The sequence below is a fragment of the Anopheles arabiensis genome, chromosome X (genome assembly GCF_016920715.1).
Source record: "Anopheles arabiensis isolate DONGOLA chromosome X, AaraD3, whole genome shotgun sequence".
In the NCBI taxonomy this organism is placed as follows: Eukaryota; Metazoa; Arthropoda; class Insecta; order Diptera; family Culicidae; genus Anopheles; species Anopheles arabiensis.
The window spans coordinates 24,220,247-24,242,746 of record NC_053519.1 but is presented as its reverse complement, the minus strand read 5'-3'; the positions used below and the strand labels follow the sequence as shown (position 1 = coordinate 24,242,746).

Genomic DNA, 22,500 nt, shown 5'->3' with positions numbered 1-22,500 from the left:
AATTTATTTAACCGAGGTCGTGAAATATTTTTAAGTGTGTAGCAACGCATTATGAGGTGTATAGTGCTGGAAAGGTGTCGTTAAATTAACAGAATTTATCCACTACAGAGAAGTTTGATTAAAATCACCAAGAAGAATAAGTTGATCCTTGTTACGCAAGCGGGCTTTGACATCGTGAACGCATTCTAAAAGTTTTTCAAACGTACGCATATCAGCTGCTAAGTAGGGTGGGACATAGATAACACACACTCAAGCGGCGCGGCATTTACAGAAATAGGCGCTGATGCTAAACTGGTCGAAACAGCAATGAGAACACCGCCACCGCGAGTACGAGAACTATTATTTATGTTACGATCACAACGGTAAACGATAAATTTATCACTACTAAAGAGCATACTATTGGGTAACGAATCATCAGCCTAGGTTTCAGTGAAAACAATCACATTAAAATCAGCAGCATCGGCCGCTAGCCTCAAATCAGTACATTTTGATCGTAACCCACGAGTGTTCTGATAGTAAATACTTAGCTATTCATTTGGTTCATTTGACAACGACGGTTGTCTGGCGTGATCACCACGGGTACGCTTAACAGGGGCAGGCAGGTTGTCTAGAGGCGACCGATCCGAAGGTTTACGATAGGATCCAGTCGTACTCGCAGGAATGAACACAGGAATGAAGAGCAGGAAGCACGGAAGTAGGCTCGGAACAGGTGTCACTCAGTGGATGAGAGAGAGCCGAAGGCAGAGAAGCACTCTGAGAAGGCATGCTGGCCAAGCGTGGTGTACTCAGAGAGCCGAAGTTAGATGGACCGTTTACGGGAGCATCCAATCGGGCGACGATAGATTTAACGGTGTTAGTGTTGCTTGCACTATCGATATTTTTGGCCGACTCATCTGTAAGCGTCTCGTTCACTGACACTACAGGGAGATGACGATTTTGGTAATCGATGAACTCTCGGAACACGAGAGACGGAGGCCAAGTGGCCGGAAAGAGAGCTTCTTCGCGCTTGCTGGAAGGTACACCGACCTTTTTTTTTTTTTTTTTTTTGTTAACGAAGAGTGAGCATATTCCATCCCCCTCTCCGACTCACTCAACTCGGCCGGTACGCTTGTGGTGCGTATTACTTCATGCGGCGTCGTGTGTGCGGTTGCACCCTGGATCACGACGCATCTTCTGCGGCGATCTGGTCTGCTGATTCTGCTTATTACGCTGCTTTCCGTGGTGCGACGCGGTCCCTTTGGTCCTATCGCCCACACTTCGGGTGGGCAATGGGGGGTCTACATCGTTGGTCACCACTCCAAGCCCGTAGGCAGTTCTCCTGAAACGAAATTTTGATAGAGGAAACAAGAAAACAGAGAAAGAGATAGAAGTAAGCTGAAAATAGAGGAGAGAAGAGAAAAAGAAAGCTGAAAGAAACGAAAAGAAAAGAGATAAAAGATTAGTAACTTTCCAGCTTACGGTGGCCCTTGCGGCGCGGGTTGTTGCCGTGCCGCAGGACCATTTGCGTCCCTCGCCCGCCGTCTGGCCCGCCTGCGTCGCCTTGCCGTTGGTGGACGCTCAACATCCCATCTCGCTTGGAGAGTGGAGAAGATTGTCCTGGCGGCGGCACGGACGGCCTCCCACGTATCGCTGCGGGCGCACATTTCCGAGACGATGTTATCCAAGGTACACCGACCTTAAACGATACGAATGTCATCGTTTCGACGTTGGCGCCAAGTTTTACGAGACGACGCACCACAACGTCCGATGGAGCAAGCGCAAGCCGATTCGTAATCATGGTAATGACATGCTTATCTGTTACAGATGTGTCGAAGCGCGACATAAAAATCCACGACAATGACTGTGGCCTTGAAGCCACAAATACTGGATCATATGTACTCCCCGATCCCGTTCCTTGTTGCATTGCAGGCGCAGGAGGCACTGCCGGCCAGGGAGCAGGAGGGAGGTGACGAGATGGTAGATCGAGGGGTAGTGATGTTCGGAGAGGGCACCGTGCGTCTCTCTTACCATATGCAGAATCAAACGAGGCACTCTCACTAAATAGATCCTGCTTAAGACGGTGAAGCAGATCCGCTCTTATCGAGTTAATGGCGTTTCCTAGAGACGAGAAAATGCCATCCATTGAATTGACCAAGGCGGCCTCAATCTCCGGAAATAATACAGGCTTTTACGATTTACGCAAGGTATCACATAGTTTACATAGCCAGCACAGACCACAATCAGTTATGTAACAGTTATTACAGTTACCCAGTTATTATCAGCTAGAAATGAAAGAGCTGACATATTTCGGCAATTTATTTAACCGAGGTCGTGAAATATTTTTAAGTGTGTAGCAACGCATTATGAGGTGTATAGTGCTGGAAAGGTGTCGTTAAATTAACAGAATTTATCCACTACAGAGAAGTTTGATTAAAATCACCAAGAAGAATAAGTTGATCCTTGTTACGCAAGCGGGCTTTGACATCGTGAACGCATTCTAAAAGTTTTTCAAACGTACGCATATCAGCTGCTAAGTAGGGTGGGACATAGATAACACACACTCAAGCGGCGCGGCATTTACAGAAATAGGCGCTGATGCTAAACTGGTCGAAACAGCAATGAGAACACCGCCACCGCGAGTACGAGAACTATTATTTATGTTACGATCACAACGGTAAACGATAAATTTATCACTACTAAAGAGCATACTATTGGGTAACGAATCATCAGCCTAGGTTTCAGTGAAAACAATCACATTAAAATCAGCAGCATCGGCCGCTAGCCTCAAATCAGTACATTTTGATCGTAACCCACGAGTGTTCTGATAGTAAATACTTAGCTATTCATTTGGTTCATTTGACAACGACGGTTGTCTGGCGTGATCACCACGGGTACGCTTAACAGGGGCAGGCAGGTTGTCTAGAGGCGACCGATCCGAAGGTTTACGATAGGATCCAGTCGTACTCGCAGGAATGAACACAGGAATGAAGAGCAGGAAGCACGGAAGTAGGCTCGGAACAGGTGTCACTCAGTGGATGAGAGAGAGCCGAAGGCAGAGAAGCACTCTGAGAAGGCATGCTGGCCAAGCGTGGTGTACTCAGAGAGCCGAAGTTAGATGGACCGTTTACGGGAGCATCCAATCGGGCGACGATAGATTTAACGGTGTTAGTGTTGCTTGCACTATCGATATTTTTGGCCGACTCATCTGTAAGCGTGTCGTTCACTGACACTACAGGGAGATGACGATTTTGGTAATCGATGAACTCTCGGAACACGAGAGACGGAGGCCAAGTGGCCGGAAAGAGAGCTTCTTCGCGCTTGCTGGAAGGTACACCGACCTTTTTTTTTTTTTTTTTTTGTTAACGAAGAGTGAGCATATTCCATCCCCCTCTCCGACTCACTCAACTCGGCCGGTACGCTTGTGGTGCGTATTACTTCATGCGGCGTCGTGTGTGCGGTTGCACCCTGGATCACGACGCATCTTCTGCGGCGATCTGGTCTGCTGATTCTGCTTATTACGCTGCTTTCCGTGGTGCGACGCGGTCCCTTTGGTCCTATCGCCCACACTTCGGGTGGGCAATGGGGGGTCTACATCGTTGGTCACCACTCCAAGCCCGTAGGCAGTTCTCCTGAAACGAAATTTTGATAGAGGAAACAAGAAAACAGAGAAAGAGATAGAAGTAAGCTGAAAATAGAGGAGAGAAGAGAAAAAGAAAGCTGAAAGAAACGAAAAGAAAAGAGATAAAAGATTAGTAACTTTCCAGCTTACGGTGGCCCTTGCGGCGCGGGTTGTTGCCGTGCCGCAGGACCATTTGCGTCCCTCGCCCGCCGTCTGGCCCGCCTGCGTCGCCTTGCCGTTGGTGGACGCTCAACATCCCATCTCGCTTGGAGAGTGGAGAAGATTGTCCTGGCGGCGGCACGGACGGCCTCCCACGTATCGCTGCGGGCGCACATTTCCGAGACGATGTTATCCAAGGTACACCGACCTTAAACGATACGAATGTCATCGTTTCGACGTTGGCGCCAAGTTTTACGAGACGACGCACCACAACGTCCGATGGAGCAAGCGCAAGCCGATTCGTAACCATGGTAATGACATGCTTATCTGTTACAGATGTGTCGAAGCGCGACATAAAAATCCACGACAATGACTGTGGCCTTGGAGCCATAAATACTGGATCATATGTACACTGGTGGACATTAAAATAGGAAAAAAAATTTTGTGTGTTTTTTTTGCATACACTAGGTGTGTCATCGCCAACAGTTCGAGGCGTACTGAATTTGTAATAGCCGAATTTTGCCTTTTATACTCTCATTTTTGGTGCGCTACTTATCTGAGTTTTGAGTGCCGGCAGCGTTTTGCGGCAGTATAAAAGGAGAGCCAAACCGTGTTGTGCTTCATTCTTCCATCAGTGGTCAAGGTGAAAGGTTGCTGTTTAAAAATTCCACAAAATCATCATGGGTCGCGGAAAGCACTGCACACCAGAGGAGCGAAAACACATTCAAGGGCTGTATCGTGAGAACGTGCCAATCAAGACAATCTGCAAGGCGTTCGGCCGTTCGCGGACGTTTGTGGACAACGCCATTCGTAGCGAGGCTACGGGTAAATCGACAGGTCGTCCGCGAAAAACAACGGCCGACGTTGACGCGCGGATTGTTGAGATGATCAGGGCGGATCCTTTCAAAACTTGCACTCGTATCAAGCAGGAGCTTGGTTTGCAAGTTTCGGCGAAAACGGTGTCTCGCCGTTTACACGCCGCTGGGTTCTGTGCCCGGAGACCGAAGGAAGGTTCGTAAGCTGCTACCGCACCACGTAGAAGCGCGCATTCGGTTTGCCGAAGAACATTTAGCTGCATCCATCTTTTGGTGGAGCAAAATCATTTTTTCGGATGAGTCCAGAATCAATCTGGATGGTTCGGACGGCATTAAATACGTCTGGCGCTTTCCTAATCAGGCGTATCATCCGAAAAATACTATAAAAACCCTAAAGCACGGAGGCGGCCACGTAATGGTGTGGGGTTGCTTCTCCTGGCACGGCACGGGTCCTTTGTTCCGTATCAACGGGACACTGAACTCGGAAAGGTATAGAAAAATACTACGTCGTAAGATGTTGCCATACGCCCGACAACAATTCGGAGACGAAGAGCATTACATCTTTCAGCATGATAACGACTCTAAGCACACATCGCGAACAGTTAAATGTTATTTGGCAAACCAGGATGTGCAAGTTCTACCGTGGCCTGCGTTGAGTCCTGACCTCAACCCGATTGAAAATCTGTGGTCAACTCTCAAGCGTCAGCTTATGAACCAGCCTGCACGTTCAGCCGATGATCTATGGACACGCTGCAAGTTTATGTGGGAACGCATAGACAGAAGCGAATGCCGTAATCTCATCGGCGATATGGCCAAACGCTGTCAGGAAGTGATAGCGAATAACGGTCACCAGATTGACCGTTAGAATGTGTTTTCGCTCAGTGGAACACCGCAACACCTCCTCCCAACAACCACTTAAACAGTCCTTTTCAGGGCTACCAAATATTTCTGACAAGAACTATGTCTTTCGGTCACAGAAAAAAGTTCCTATTTTTATGTCCACCAGTGTACTCCCCGATCCCGTTCCTTGTTGCATTGCAGGCGCAGGAGGCACTGCCGGCCAGGGAGCAGGAGGGAGGTGACGAGATGGTAGATCGAGGGGTAGTGATGTTCGGAGAGGGCACCGTGCGTCTCTCTTACCATATGCAGAATCAAACGAGGCACTCTCACTAAATAGACCCTGCTTAAGACGGTGAAGCAGATCCGCTCTTATCGAGTTAATGGCGTTTCCTAGAGACGAGAAAATGCCATCCATTGAATTGACCAAGGCGGCCTCAATCTCCGGAAATAATACAGGCTTTTACGATTTACGCAAGGTATCACATAGTTTACATAGCCAGCACAGACCACAATCTGCCAACAATTCACTTAACGTGGATTCAGAGACACCGGCACAGTGAGTATGGAACAAACGGCCACACACCCCCGAACACGACAAGTGTAATGGATCACCATTTGGATTAATTGCCGTAGAGCAAATTGCACAGATAGTCATTATGATAACACTATTACACTGGAAAGCAGGCACGAGTGATATCGCAAAGCAAATGTGTGCAAAAGTCACAAGCGATAAAATTTTGCCAGCCACAGGGCGATTAATCAAAACGCGTTAAAACACTGGAATAAGCAAGAGCGATCAAAACCACGTCTGTGCGTCACCAAGCGGAGAGAGTGAGTGATATATTCTAACAGAAGTGCCGTGTTAGAACGCGACTAATGAGAAATTTCCTATTTTAATAATAAGGATGAAAAAAACGCATGTGACTTTAAAAGTACATTAAACATTTTTTTTAAATAAAAAATAGCACAATAAAAAAACATAGCAAATTTGTAAATAAGAAACTATTCCAGATTTGAAGCGAGGAGTACAAAAAGTAAATTTGTTTAACAATAATGATTTTAAACAGTATTTCATATGAATATTGAGGTATATTTTTTATTCTCAACTTTGCGGCCCACGAATCACTGAAAATCTGTACTTGCGGCCCTCTTATGAATTGAGTTTGACACAGATGTCGTACACGAACTCCGTAATGTTTGTCGATAGCGAGTCCAAGATGAGCTCACTGCTAAGCGTCGTTTGTGAGTTTAGCCGCATGCTATTCATCTGATCCATCATTTTGTTTATCAGCTGCTGCTGGTTATGAAGAATCTGAAGCAAAGCATCTTTGCTCTCATATTCTGTTTGACCTGCTGGTCCTGCTGGTGGATGTGACATTTTGGCTAATGCGGAGGCTTTACTGGAGTGTTTACAAGTTATAATAAACTTTTCACGTTTCACGTTCTCGTTACGCTCAGACCATATGACGCCCCTAGTTCCTAGCATCGTATTATTTTGCTTCAACACTGGTGAAGGAGTGAGAACGATGAGATCCTATGCTTATATAGTTCGAACAACCACTTGAGTATGAACGCAGCCAGGCGATGTGCCAGTCGAGAAAACCGAGTTTTTTTAGTTTCGAGAGCAGAATATCATGAGAGATGCTATCGTACGCAGCCCTGAAGTCGATATATACTGCTTCAACTTGAGTACCGCCATCCATGTTGCCGAAGAAGAAACCAACAAATTCAGCAAGATTTGTGGTGGAAGATCTCCTTGGGAGAAATCCATGCTGACTAGGGCTCATATAGTTTTGAACTGTTGTGAGTAGCGGATTGTATAAAATGAGCTCAAACACCTTTGCACAAGCGCATAGGGAAACAATGCCACGATAATTGCAAGCTTGAGGTCGACTGCCCTTTTATGGATAGGAACCATTCGCTAGTGTGGATAGGAACCATTCGCTCGGGCTCTGCTAGTGTGTTAGTGTTGTGAACAGGAAGGGTGAATGCATCAGCGAAACGATTGGCGAAAGTGTTGTAAATATCTGATGTATCGATTCTAGTTTCGCCATTGTAGCTCATTGACGGAGGGATACTACTTATATTGCGCCGTTTGTTCCAGAAGCCCCAGAACCGTGTCGGCTTAGAAAACAGCTGCCTTTCAGTACGGCAAATGAAGGAGCGGTAGAGCACACGATTTTGTCGACAATAATTATTCAGTGCATCGAAAAACATTCTCCAATGTAGCGATGATCTCGTTCTACTGTAATCCGCGAAGGCTTTTGATTTTATTTTTTTCAACCGTCTTAAAGATGCATTAGACCAATCGGGGCCAGGCTTTCATTGAGCAACAGGAACGCAGAAATTAATCGCTGAGCGCATAAAAACGCTAAAGAAATCGGTGGCTTCGTCGATAGTGGCAAAGTTGGAGCAGTCAAAATTGCGGTCAAACGACACAATAAGAGAAATCATACGTTCCACATTCGTTTTGAAGAAATTTCTATTGACTGTACTGCGAGTGTGACTGTTGGTGGTGTGGGATAGTTGTACGGGATAATAGATCATCATATCCAATGAAGGATGATGAAAGTCCTCACTGAGAAGTGGAATACTACAGTGTGTTACGTATGGGAGGGAGTTCTCTAGAGCCGAAGTGCCATTCACAGAGTACAGAGGTGTGATTGAGTCGCACAAAATATTGGTTACGACAAGGATTGCGAAGACCAGATCCAATTGATGCCCTGATTGATTTGCAATACCACTCAACTGAAATAATCCGGTACTATGCAACCCATCAACGAAATCGGTATTAGCCACGGAATTGCATAGAGGTTTTGTACGCGTAGGAGGGGGGGACATACGGAGCGATGGTTCGATGCTGTAGTGTAAGCGAGACAACACGATGTGACGAGCAGATCCAAGTTGGCGAGCTCGCTGAAAGAAGACACACACATTCACAAACGGCTCGTCAAAGCACGGTATTTGTATTGGTGTTAGTGAAGCGCGCGTGTAAAACAGAATGCGAACTCTCATCGCAGCGCGTTTCTCCTTGCTTCCTCAAGCTTCCTCAAACCCCTCGGCCTGAATCACTCAAAATTTGGGGTCTCATTGTTTGCGTGGTGGTGCTAAGCTGCTTCGATGCGCATGCATGTCCAATGAACTAGTTTGAATTTTTACCTGAAATCTTCTTTGTGCAACTAAATATTGAGGGTGCATGACACGTTTAGCCTTCCGCAATAATTTCTTTAACGCCATTTATCGCCCCATGAAACAGCGCTATTCTTATGGACAATTAAAGTGCACTGCCGGGCACTTTCACACCGGTAGTTCACCGTACATCCGTACATACGAAATTTAAAAATCCGATTAAACTTATAAGCTTTTTGATTTTGCATCAAAATTTCATATGCGTTGCAACAAATTTCTGATTTACTTCTTTATTTACAAATATAAAAAGGGAATAATGATTAATTTTAGTAAAAACAAAAACAACAAAATTTAAGTTAAGCGTTTATATTTTAGTAGAAGAATAGTTTTACACATTCAGTAAACTATTATTTAGCTTTGTTTTCATTGAAACTGTGTGATTACTGCACAAAAACTATAATACACAATATTCAAAGAATACTTTCAAGTTAACCATGTATAAAGTGAGCAACTGAAAAAAGTGTAACCATCGCAGGTCATCTTGAACCTGCGTTCCGCGTTCCGTTCTTTTTCTCCAGATTGGCAGGTTCGTTCCGTTCCTCAATTTTCGGAACTATTCCCATCACTAGTTCGAACGTTCCATTTAGTGTTCGACGGCACACATAAATGTGGCAATGAAACGTTCAAAATCGTATTGCTTTCTTGCTCTTTCTCGCACCGTACGAATGGGTCGTCAGAGATCAAAATGTACTCTGTTGGTGTTAAAATCGCACCCTTACAACTCAATTCCTCGAACGCCGTCGAATTTGTCCAGCAGTGTTCGATACGTGTGATGTTGGTGTGGAAATCGTATCTATGCCACTGAATTCGTCGAATGCGTTCGAACTGATCCGTTAGTGTTCGTTATGTGTTCTGTTGGTGTGTAAATCGAACTGAACTGAATTGATTGAACGCGTTCGAATTGGTTATGCAGTGTTCGATATGTGTTCTGTAGGTATGTAAATCGTACCTGCACAACTGAATTCATCGAACGCGTTCGAACTGGCTCATTTGTGTTCGATCTGTGTTCTGTTGGTATGGAAACTATACCTATACAATTCAATAGATCGAGCCCGTTCAAACGGATTAGTCATTGTTCGCGAATGAACTGAACTGAATTGATTGCGCTCATCATGTTGATCCATATTTAAGTAGTTTTTTAATAGAATCCTTGAGTGTGTATAAGGCATGGGGTACAATATATGCAGGAGACATTTTTGCTCGTATTAACTTTTTACATGCTAGTTTTTGGTCGGTTTTGCGATGGATTGTGTTAACCAGACAGCCGAGTGTTTAATGTTTTTAATTTATTGGTTTCAACCGCAGAATGAGTACTTCTTTAGCTACAGTATGCGTCTATGGTGGGTAAATGAAAAAGATAACAAGCGTTCTTTGTGAATAAAAACCCTATTGTTGTGAGCTAACCTGGCCCGGACTCATTCACGGCGGTAACTCACGGATGACAGCAAAGCGTCATCCGTCAATGTATGCGTGTGATCGATCCGTGGGTCATCGGTTGCGCGGTCACGGACCTTGACCGCCAAACACCAGCGCGCACTGAAGAACTAGCGGTCAGCAAGGAAGCGTGCTCGAAGCCAACACCAATTGTAAGCAAGTGAAGTTGAATATATACGTTAGTAAATTTATTAGTAACGCGTGAGTTTTATTCGAATACCTCTGCGATCGAAAGAACATAAAACCCATGAACAAAAAAAGAACGAAAGAATCTTCGTTAACGTTCGGTTCTTTTTTTGTGAGCGAACTAGTTCGTTCGCGTTCGGTGAAAAGAATCGTTTTTCCCATGCCTATGTCTAACGCTAGACGTGCAATGAAGATAACAAATATGCCATTGCACGCGGTTGTGGTTATGTGCCGAAAAGTCTGAATCTCGTACACTGTTTGGTTTGTCAAATTGTGCACGAAATATCAATCGAAAACACAGCCGAAAAGTGACATTTTCAACCGCTGGGGACAGTCCTTGACTGAAATTTTATCCGAAATCTTTTTGACACGAGTTCAGGTAAGCTCAAAATGACCGCATTGTAGATGTGAAAAGGAAAAAGAAGAACATTTTCATAACTTAACAACTGTGTTGGCACGCGAATAGCTCTGCAGTCAACCACTCTTTACCGTATTAATACACGATGCGCAATCTCAGATTGCGCATATATTCGTTTTATCAAAACATAAGTCATTTCGCGTAGCCAACCCTGAGCTATAAACGTCATTTCCATACATTTTCAGCAAAGTGGGCAAGGTGGAATATAGAGGAGGTGTCTTCTTAGCGTTTGGCATGTTGCCATTTTGAGATTCAGTTTGACAACAGCCGTCGATTTTTGTTTACAGGCAGCAGCTGCATTATAACGTGTAAAATGTCGATTTATGGAGTGTGGATGCAAAATACAATTTTTTATTGCTAAAAAAATGTTAATTAAACGAAAAAAATACATTTATCCTATCCAAATACCAGCAACATTCGTCCCATTTGACAACTGCCGTCGATCCTGGTTTTGTGCTTTTTTCTAAAGCCTCGATGCCCAATTGTTCTACATGACGACACCTCCTTTCTACCCACTTTGCAAAGTGGGTATAGGGACTAGGTGGGCTTATAGGTTTGGCGGGAAGGCCATATTGGACGAACGAATGACAGGAGGGGATTCGATTGTGACCGTATTAATACACGATGCGCAATCTCAGATTGCGCATATATTCGTTTTATCAAAACATAAGTCATTTCGCGTAGCCAACCCTGAGCTATAAACGTCATTTCGATACATTTTCAGATTGCGCCAAGATTGCGCATAAATTTTCAAGATTATATGTCCGAGATATATAAAAAAAATTTGACAGTGTAGACGTATCATAAATATGAACCTTGGTCAACCTCACCTCAAAATGTATGTATACCTTATCCTTAACTGTCAAAAGGATATGACAACGTCTGTCATTCGAAAACGGAATCAGAAATAAACAAGTCGGAAAAACCTTGCTCCGTAAAAAACTCGTTTGGAATAAAACCTTAGTTTACATCTCAGAAGTGGGATTAATCTACAAGTATGCCTACAACAGAAGAAATAAAATGGTCATTAGACGCAGCTGGTATTGACTACCCAGAGACGGCAAAGGCGACGCAACTACGACAATTGTTAGCAGACAACGTGAAGAAGACAACAAGTCAGGAAATGGCGGCTGATAAAACACGTGGAGATGGTGATGACATAACCTCAAATGACGAAGCCGCTGCTATAGCCTCACTCGAAATGAAAGTAAAACGCCTGGAGCTAGAAAAAAAACTTTTATCTTTAGAAGAAGAAATAGCTGAGCTTCAACCAACTCACCTTAAACCAATATCGATGAATACTATTCAATATATAGAAACAATAGTGCCAAAGTTCACCGGAGAAGGCGATGAAGATGTGTGTGCTTGGATTCGTTCCCTTGAGGACATTTTCGTTATGACAAACGTCCCAGAGCCTCAAAAACTGCCGCTTTTGCGTCGATCGTTAACGAGCACAGCTGTTTTATTGGCACAAACTACTAAATCAAAAAATTACGAGGAGTTGAAGGGCGAATTGCTAAAAGAATTTAACAACAAGCCTTCTAAAGAAGTCATCTATAAAAATCTTAGAGCACGCCATCTGAACGCTAACGAAACAACGCTTAGATATTTGTTAGACATGCAACACATTGCAGCGGCAGCTTCAATTCCGGAAAACGAACTGGTGCATATCATCATTGACGGTCTCGGTGACCCCATACATACTGCATCCATGCGATTCATGGCAAAATCGATCGAGACGCTGAAACCTCTATTGAAAGAGTATGAATATATACGAACACGTGTACAGACAACGGTCCAGAAATCGTCTGTTCAACAACCACGAGTCCAGATTGCGCGAGCTGAACCAAACCAGTCGACTCCCAGATGCCTTAATTGCCGGAAATATGGACATTCGGAAAACTTCTGCCGCATGCCGATTCGACTTCCGGGGTCCTGTTTCAAGTGCGGTCAGACTGATCATGTCTATCGAAATTGTCCTCAACGGGTTCAGCAGATTGCCGTTACTACAAATGGTCCTGAACATCTAGAAACAACGCCTGTGACGGAACCAGTTTTTACTCTTAACGCCAACCAAGAGGTAAGTGTTGCCTATAAGAGTCAAGATGTATGGAGCAAATCACTAAAATTAGTTTCTCTTTTGGATACTGGTAGCCCTAAAAGCTTCGTGAATGAAAACGTTCTCCCTAAATCTCTTGTTGGAGAACCTAGGACGTCCATGTTGCGAGGAATAGGAGGCCCAAATTTATTAACGTTAGGATTTGTGGAGATGCGAGTACAACTTGCCAAGACCACGATACGTCACACCTTTATCGTCCTTCCAAAAATATACATGGAATGGCCAATGATTCTTGGTAGAGATGCATTATCCAAGTTAAATATTCAACTCAATCAGATACAAAATACGTACACTATAAACACTTTATTGAACATGAATAATATGAAAAAGCTGCCTTTAATAAAAACGAATTTATATCAAAAGCTCCATACACTTGACATTGTAAAGAGGTCAGTCGCACGTCGGGAGGGAGATTGCTCATTTTCTGCTTTAGCTCATGAGTCGATCGATGTGTTTACCGATACATTTTCTTCTTTGTGTATGATAGATGTTGTTGATCAAACAAATCCCATTGATATTGGTAAAAACCTTACAAAATACCAAAGTGAAGCTGTAATTGAATCGATAACAAAAAATTATTTAGAGTTTCCTACAAATGAAATCGTACCCTCAACTTATACTATGAAAATAAATCTCTTACATGACACTCCTATTTCTACCAAACCAAGACGGTTGTCATTTGCTGAAAGAGAAAAGGTAAAAGTAATAGTAAAGGACCTGCTAGAAAAAAATATCATACGCCCAAGTAACTCACCATACGCGTCTGCCTTAGTCCTGGTTCGAAAGAAAAATGGCGAAGTTAGAAAATGTGTTGATTACAGACCATTAAATAAAGTAACAGTTCGTGATAATTTTCCATTGCCTCTTATAGACACCTGCCTAGAACATTTGGGACATAAACAATACTTTACGTTACTAGACCTCAAAAGCGGATTTCATCAGTTAGTTATGGATGAAGAATCGATTAAATATACGGCGTTCGTTACACCTGATGGGCAGTACGAATATACCCGCATGCCCTTCGGATTTAAAAATGCTCCGGCTGAGTTCCAACGCTTTATTAATTCGGTACTTAGAGAATTTATAGAACGAGGGGAATTGGTAGTGTATATAGACGACATTTTGATTGCTTCAAAAGATTTTGACCAACATCTTGAACTGATCGGACAAGTGTTAAACGCGATACGCAAAAATGGTTTGGAGTTACGACTGGACAAATGCAAATTTGCCCAAAGGGAACTAGAATACCTTGGTTACAATGCAAACTGTTTAGGAATACGTCCGAGTGAACATCATATTAAATCAATTAAAAACTACCCCTTTCCTCGTAGCAAGAAACAAGTTCAACAGTGCTTAGGCTTATTTTCATTTTTTCGGCGGTTCGTTCCATCTTTTTCAAGTATTGCAAAACCACTAACAAACTTATTAAAAGAAACAGTACCATTTGAGTTTACTAATGAATGCATTCAATCATTCGAAACCTTACGAAATAAACTTATTCAATCACCTGTGCTGTCAATTTACGACCCTAGTAGAGAAACCGAACTACATTGCGATGCAAGTTCTACTGGTTTTGGATCGGTTTTACTACAAAAACAAGATGATGATAAGTTTCACCCAATTGCTTACTTTTCAAAAACAACATCGGACGATGAATCCAAATTACATAGTTATGAGCTGGAGACACTTTCAGTAATTTACGCACTCAAAAGATTTCACACTTACGTCCATGGCATTCCCATAAAAATAGTGACAGATTGTAACTCATTGGTCCAAACACTGCAAAACCGCAATTTATCAGCAAAAATCGCTCGTTGGTCATTATTCCTAGAAAATTATGACTATTCAATGCAACATAGGCCTGGATCAGCTATGCCTCATGTAGATGCATTAAGTCGAATAGAACACGTAGCAGTGATAGATGATCTGGATATAGATTTCCAATTACGGATTGCACAAGCTCGTGATGTAAATATTCAAAAAATAAAAACTGAACTACAGTCTAGGTCAGTAAGTGACTTCACTCTTCGTGATGGAGTAGTATACAAACAGTCTTCACCAGGTCGATTTAAATTCTATGTACCATCAGAAATGATTAACAATGTAATTCGATATATTCACGAAAAAATAGGACATCTGGCAGTCGATAAATGCTATTTACAAATCAATAAGAATTATTATTTTCCACAAATGAAAACTAGAATTCACAATTACATTAAAAACTGTATGAAATGTGTAATATATTCCGCCCCCGTGAAAACTAATCATAAAAACTTATACACTATACCTAAGACTGCCAATCCCTTTGATACATTACATATCGATTTCATAGGTCCTCTTCCTTCAATAGATTCAAAGAAGAAACATTTGCTAGTAGTAATAGATAGTTTCACAAAGTTTATAAAGTTATACCCAACAATATCTACAAGCACCCGTGAAGTATGCAATGCTCTTAAATTATACATGTCATATTACAGTCGCCCTAAGCGAATAATTAGCGATAGAGCAACATGTTTTACGTCCGATGATTTTTCAAATTTTGTATCATCTCGAGGAATTACACATATACTAAACGCAACAGGATCACCTCAGGCAAATGGGCAAGTAGAACGGGTCAACCGCGTCCTACGACCTATTTTAAGCAAACTTACGAATCCGACTAATCATGCTGATTGGACAGTTCAAATTCCATCGGTTGAATATGCGCTCAATAATACAATTCACGCATCTACTCACTTCTCTCCATCTGTACTTTTATTTGGAACAGAACAACGAGGACCGATTCTAGATGAACTGACAGAATACCTAAATGATCAAAATCAAGCTTCACCTAGGGATTTCAATACAATACGAACCATAGCATCGAATAATATTACCAAGCATCAAGGGATTAATGAACGACAACATGCTATCAAATCTAAACCAGCACCTGTGTTTACTGAAGGGGAATTTGTGGTCATACGCAATATAGATAACACCGTCAATTCAAACAAAAAATTTGTTGCCCGATACAAGGGCCCCTATGTTATACACAAAATACTTCCAAACGATCGGTACGTCGTCCGTGACATTGATGGGTGTCAAATGACTCAAATAGCTTATGACGGAATTTTGGAAGCTGATAAAATAAGACGATGGATAGTCCCTCTCCCTGGTGGCGATTGACTCTTTACAAACAATTTTGGGCAACACTAATAGCATAGGAATTGAGGGCAATTAATGAAGTCAGGAAAGGCCGAGCTGTAGACGTATCATAAATATGAACCTTGGTCAACCTCACCTCAAAATGTATGTATACCTTATCCTTAACTGTCAAAAGGATATGACAACGTATGTCATTCGAAAACGGAATCAGAAATAAACAAGTCGGAAAAACCTTGCTCCGTAAAAAACTCGTTTGGAATAAAACCTTAGTTTACAACAGATAAATATATCAAACCGACCCGTTTGACAGATAAATATATGCGCAATCTGAGATTGCGCATCGTCTATTGCTACGGTGATACGTAGTTTTTCACCCACACTACGACACATCATCCAAAATAGCCATTGGAATTCACACGCATACATCAACAAATGATCGAATCCCCTCCTGTCATTTCGTTTTCATTTTTCTACAGTACGGCTGTCAATTTGTTCGGGATAAGCTCACCTGTATAATAAACCCACTTTGCATTTTCAGATTGCGTCGATTCTTCTTCCACCTAGCTGTCAAAACGACTTATAACTTGACCTGATATCTTTACGGTCCTTGATCTATATTCATTTGGTGAAATTTGTTCACAAGCTTTCGTTTGCTTCATATCAAGGTGGATTAAAAATATTAGTAGGTGGATAAGGGCCTTTGGGGGGTCGCCATAGTTGAGGGACTTTACGTCATTTTAGAACCGTTAACCATTGGTTTCCGCACACAAAGCTTAGCAAATAGAACAGATTTCTTTGTTATTATGTGCATTTTTGTGTGTCTATTGGTTTTATCGAAAAAATGAGATATATTAACAAAAGATTTGATGATATATTTATGCACGAAATTTAAAATCATGTAAGTAAGAGTTCTAATCTCACGTAAATTGTCCATGCAGCTCGTAGATAATGAGGAATTAATTTGAAAATTGAAAAAAAAATGCTTTCTTAATTTTTATCATCAAAAATGTCGAAAAAACAAAGAATTATGAAATAAATTCACGGAATAACACAAAATAACACACTTTAATCCATTTTTTAATGTTTATTCGAAAAAATGGGGTAGATAAATTATATGAACAAATTTAATAAATGGAAACAAAGTTTGAATCCTGGGGACCTTACGTCCAGTGGCGAATTGTCAAAATGCACTACCCAGTCAGACAAATCGGACATAATTTACCCCTATCTTACCGCTAAATTACCGGTAATTTAAGAGTAATTTAATGGTAAATTAGCAGTCGTTAATTTACCCATTCGAGCAGTTTTGACAGATCCTATTCCTTCCTCTATTTTGTTTATATTTTTTTCAGCTAAATTGTTAATAAATAACACGAAATTTATGATATTACAGTTTACTGGTTATATTCAATCATTTTCCTTAACTTTTACAAACGGTTACAATGAATTTTTTATAGCAAACTCGACATGAACAGCCGCTTCACCCGGAGAAGGTGGTGCACAAATAGCACTAATAAACACTATTTCTCGGCTGTTTTTTTTACATTTTACAGTTTTAAACACACCGCCGACGTCTTCTTCTACTAAAATATCATTAAAACAATACTCTTTTTGGTCTAATTTATATCTTTTTACTGACAACAAACAACAACACTTCGTACCGCTAAATTGCTCTTAAATTACTGTTATGACAGACACAAAACCGCTCGAATGGGATTAACAGAAGGATCCCACCATGCAATTGACAGCGATTTGCGAGGGCGTGCGAGGGCTCGCACGCCATACAAGTTCACCGCCCCAGAGCCCTCGCATTAAAGAGCTTGCGATCCTTGGTAGTTTTTTACCCCTAGTTTTAGCAGTTATAATTATAGCACTGCGGGGTCGCCATAGTTGAGAGACTTTACGTCATTTTAAAACCGTTAACCAATGGTTTCCGCACACAAATCATAGCAAATAGAAAAGATTTCTTAGTCAGAACGTGCATTTTTGTGTGTCTATTGATTTTATCGAAAAAAATGAAAAATATCAACAAACGATTTGATGATTTAAAATCATGTGAGTACGAGTTCTAATCTCATGTAAATTGTACATGCGACTCATAGATAAAGAGAATTAATGTTAAAATAGAAAAATTTTAATTATTTCTTAGTTTTTATCCTCAAAAATTTCGAAAACACAATGAATCATAGAATAACTTCATGAAATAATACGAAATAACACACTTAAATCTATGTTATAATGTTAAATAAGAACTCGCACAGCCCAACATATATTTTTAAATAATATTTCATCGGAAAAATGTGGTAGATAAATTATATGAACAAATTTAATAACTGTAAACAAAGTTTGAATCCTGGGGACCTAACGTCAAGTGACGAATTGTCAAAATGCTCTGGATTTCACCACCTAATTTTTTTAAATTCCACCTTGATTTAATTTATTGATTTTCTTGGTTTTACCCAAGTAACCAAATCGGTCGTAACCCTCTGTAAAGCCACTTCAAACCCACGTGGGTTAGTGGTGGTCGATTCAGTCGTTAACCCACCAAATTTTAGAACAATTGGAGCTGTCAGTTCTGATAAGATGTATTGGCCTTGCCCGCGCTTGGTCCACCTTCTCCAAACCTGGTGACTAGGAAAAGATGGATCAAGTACGGGCTAAGCCGGGCAATATGCCGAACAAGGTTTTAACCTCTCCATTTATTTGATTCATCCACTTACAGCACAGCTTCGGCAATATTATTAAGAAATAAACTAAGCACTGACCAGCGAAATGTAAGAGTCCATTTGCAAGTTAACAAACACGCGCATCCACATCTTACACAAATATGTTTCACAACAAATGAACTTAAACACACAAGTTTTATAGCTTCCTTTGCACAATTAAACACATATTGGGGTGATACATGTGAGGTAAATGAATTACCCATGCATAAAAAACTAACTTTAACAAACATTGAAGTGGCCGCTTCGGGAGATGTGTGGTTTAACCCACTGACAGTTTTTTGGCTTTGTTCGATGCAACTGGATTTTTAGTACAGGAAATTGGTGGCGTTTTCGGTATCTTGGTTATTTGGGAACCCCTTGGGAGTTCCTTTATAACCAAGTTATATGGCTAAATATAACTTGGTATTTAGTTATTGAGCAGGGTGGGGGGGGGGGTATGGTCAGCGTCTGTTCTCCATGTTAGGGGCGGCTGGCTGTCCCTTCTATCACTCTTTTGGTAAAGTATGTCCTCTGCGTTAGGGAACGGTAGGACCCTCGCCGCATGTGATTTTGCCCCAAGCTTTTGTATGGGATTTGACGTTAATGACAGCACTTACGAATCAAAATCATTTGATATTGCCGCATCGCCGCATGCGATTTCATTTCAGATGTCAAATATCTAAAATCATATCAAATAATTATTATCTTTTAACGTCTTAATTATTATTAATCTTAATTATTATTATTAAGAAATAACAAAATATCATAATAATGCCTTAAAAAGCTAGAAAATTGAGAAAACTCATTTCTTGCCGCATGCGGCGAAGTTCTGACCGTTCCCTTACAGTGGAGAAGCGTTACATTCCTTAAAATATTCCCAAGCAGCATTTTTATTACGGTTGTGTCCACGCGACCGACCAGTGTACATAATTTGAATTTAAAAAATCGATGAAAAAAACGTTAAAAATAACCTCTATAAAAATGCTGCTTGGGAATTTTAAAAGGCATGTAACGCTTCTCTTATGTCACGTAGAGGGCTGAGCCTTAGGCTGGAAATAGACGAACCGAGATCATCGCGGTACCGCGAAAATCGCGTATGACTTGAGCTGTCAATTCTGTTATAACATCTGACATATAGCCGAGATAATCGCGGTTCGTGTATGGCACCATCCGAGGTCTGGTGACGATTGAATGTGCCAAGAAGAAATATTTTCATTAATCAATTTGCGAATCAAATTATTTATTTCACATAGTTTGTGCAAAATAAAATACAAAACTCATTTCTCGACACAAGTTTTCACACAAATCCGCCAGGAAAAGTAAAAATAATCGGTTCGCGCTACCGCGAAAATCTCTGCAATACCGAAGTTGGGTATCTCTGCGAAACAGCAGTCTCGATTGGAGGCGCGGAAGATTTGACATCTCTACTGTTCTACAACTGTTATAAACAAGGCGCGAATTTCGCGGTACCGCGACGATCTCGGTTCGTCTATTTCCAGCCTTACCGTAGCAATAGACGATGCGCAATCTCAGATTGCGCATATATTTATCTGTCAAACGGGTCGGTTTGATATATTTATCTGTCAAAAAAAATTTATATATCTCGGATATATAATCTTGAAAATTTATGCGCAATCTTGGCGCAATCTGAAAATGTATGGAAATGACGTTTATAGCTCAGGGTTGGCGAAATGACTTATGTTTTGATAAAACGAATATATGCGCAATCTGAGATTGCGCATCGTGTATTAATACGGTTAAATTACTGTTATGACAGACACAAAACTGCTCCAATGGGTAAATTAACAGAAGGCTCCCACGCAACAATCGAGCAGGAAAATGTATGGAGATCTGTCAAATTCCGTGTTGTTTGTATGGACGCAGTACCAACGTCATTGGTTTGGAAGCTCCCTTCACCTGGTTTCGCTTTGTCTGCCCGGTTCCCCGTCCTGAGCGTGTTGCTTCCATACGAGTTTCAACTTGTCGCCGGTAGCTTCTTAGGCCGCAAATACACGACGCGCGTTTCCGCGGGCGCGTTCAAACGCGTATAACAGTTCCGCAGAGATATCCAGCATGAGCATCTCTGCGTTTCCACGGTAGCGCGTTCGAATGACATTTCATTTCTATGGCTGGATTGTTATACGCGTTTCCGCGGGCGCGGAAACGCGCGTCGTGTATTTGCGGCCTTACTCCTCTTACGAGTTGTTTTTTCTTCAACGGTAGTGAGTGGTTGTGCATCAGCCATTTTCAGTGTTTTGTTTGGTGCAATCAATACTGTAGTGAATATTTGTTTGGCGTTTATTTTTGTTTTGGTCGTACAAATCAACTATTTCATCGAAGTTTCAGGCTTATTTCAAGCTAACACAAGCTTCGAAGGCGATATGTACTCAAAGAAATTGAGAAGATCGGGGCAATTCGCTAAAATTCGCCGAGTCAACCAAACCAATTTTGAACGTGAAATGCAAGCATTGATGGATCCCTCACGTAGGTTTTTTGTTGTTGTACTAGAGTTAAGTGAATTTTTTAACATTATGTAAACATTTTTTTCAGCTTGCCCTTCAGTTGTTCCTACTTCGATTGAAGAAGACTTTGGCATGCCAGAAGGCATTGATAGTGATACTCAACTTTTGGAAGATGATGAAGACGTGGAATCTATTCCGTCAACTAATACTGATGCGGAGAGTAATACCGAAGAAGAAAGCGAAAATGACTTCCAAAAACCATTTGAAACACTTCTTAGACTATGGGCTCTTTCATGCAAAGTTCCGCTAACAACTTTAACCAAACTGCTGAAATTGCTTAGTCATAAAACGGATTTCAACCTGCCTAAAGACGCCAGAACGTTTTTAAAAACTCCTATTCTTATTGGCAATCAAATAAAAAAATGTGGCTGGTGGACAATTATGGTATCGTGGAGTCGAGAAAACCCTAAAACAATATTTTTGGTGAGTGGATAAAACAATTACATGTTAAATGTCATACATGTTTTAATACAAAACAACTATTTCAGACAAGTTACACCCGCAACGAGCCTAATTAATATCAATCTTTCCATGGACGGATTGCCGTTACATAACAGCGGGCCAACACAATTGTGGCCGATTTTAATGACGTTGCCGGATTTTGATCCAATGCCAGTGTTGGTGGTAGCCATTTTTTGTGGAGCATCAAAGCCAGAAAATGCTGAGGGCTATCTTCGTCAATTGGTGGACGAACTAAACCATCTATCAGACCAATGAACCATTATTAATGGAAAAATGATAGATATTCAGTTACGTGCAATAATTGCTGATACACCTGCGCGCTCGTTTTTAAAAGGTATAATGGTTTGATTGAAATGTTCTATCAAAATAAACTAATCCGTACCTTTTACTTTAACTTTTACAGGAGTTGCGTATCATAATGCAGTGCACGGATGCATAAAATGTAAGAGTCTAGGCACTTTTATTAAAAGCGCACGAAAGGTTGTTTATAAAAGTGTTCAAGGTGAACCTCGCACTGACAAGGAACTAAAAGGCGTTGTGTACAAAGAACACGTGAAACGCACATCTCCACTATTTTATTTGAATGACTTTGATCTTATTGTTGGTTTCATTATCGCTGATCTACTTCATCTTATAGATATAGGTGTATTTCGTAAATTGATACAGGGTTTTGTCACTGGCGCCCTCAAGCCTTTTCCAAAATGGTCACCAGAACAACAATCACAGGTATCAGCGCTGTTACTTAAAATTATATTTCCCAGCGATATAAACAGGAAACTACGTTCATTGAAATATTTGCCCTTTTGGAAAGCTTCAGAGTTTGGAAGCTTTTTACGTCACGCAAGTATTCCAATACTTAGTCGTTACATAAGTAAACAAGCTTTTGAACACTTCAAGTTATTTTATGTC

At 41.3% G+C, this 22,500-nt stretch overlaps 1 protein-coding gene and 1 long non-coding RNA gene across 2 annotated transcripts; both read left to right on the top strand.

Annotated features, from left to right (window-relative positions):
- Nucleotides 1–11,437: 11,437 nt before the first annotated feature.
- On the top strand, nt 11,438–14,490 carry LOC120906730. Its single transcript, XM_040318630.1, has 2 exons — nt 11,438–12,719; nt 12,794–14,490. Exons 1-2 carry the CDS (start codon nt 11,637–11,639, stop codon nt 12,797–12,799), a joined length of 1,089 nt encoding a protein of 362 aa, XP_040174564.1. The 5' UTR covers nt 11,438–11,636; the 3' UTR covers nt 12,800–14,490.
- Nucleotides 14,491–21,488: 6,998 nt separating this feature from the next.
- LOC120906146 lies at nt 21,489–22,169 on the top strand. Its single transcript, XR_005740038.1, has 3 exons — nt 21,489–21,552; nt 21,618–21,925; nt 21,995–22,169. It is a non-coding gene; the product is annotated as an uncharacterized LOC120906146 (long non-coding RNA).
- The last annotated feature ends 331 nt before the right edge of the window (nt 22,170–22,500 follow it).

What these genes read in the sequence shown, in the direction of transcription:
- LOC120906730 (XM_040318630.1), top strand. Translation starts at nt 11,637, where the DNA reads ATGCCTACAACAGAAGAAATAAAATGGTCATTAGACGCAGCTGGTATT.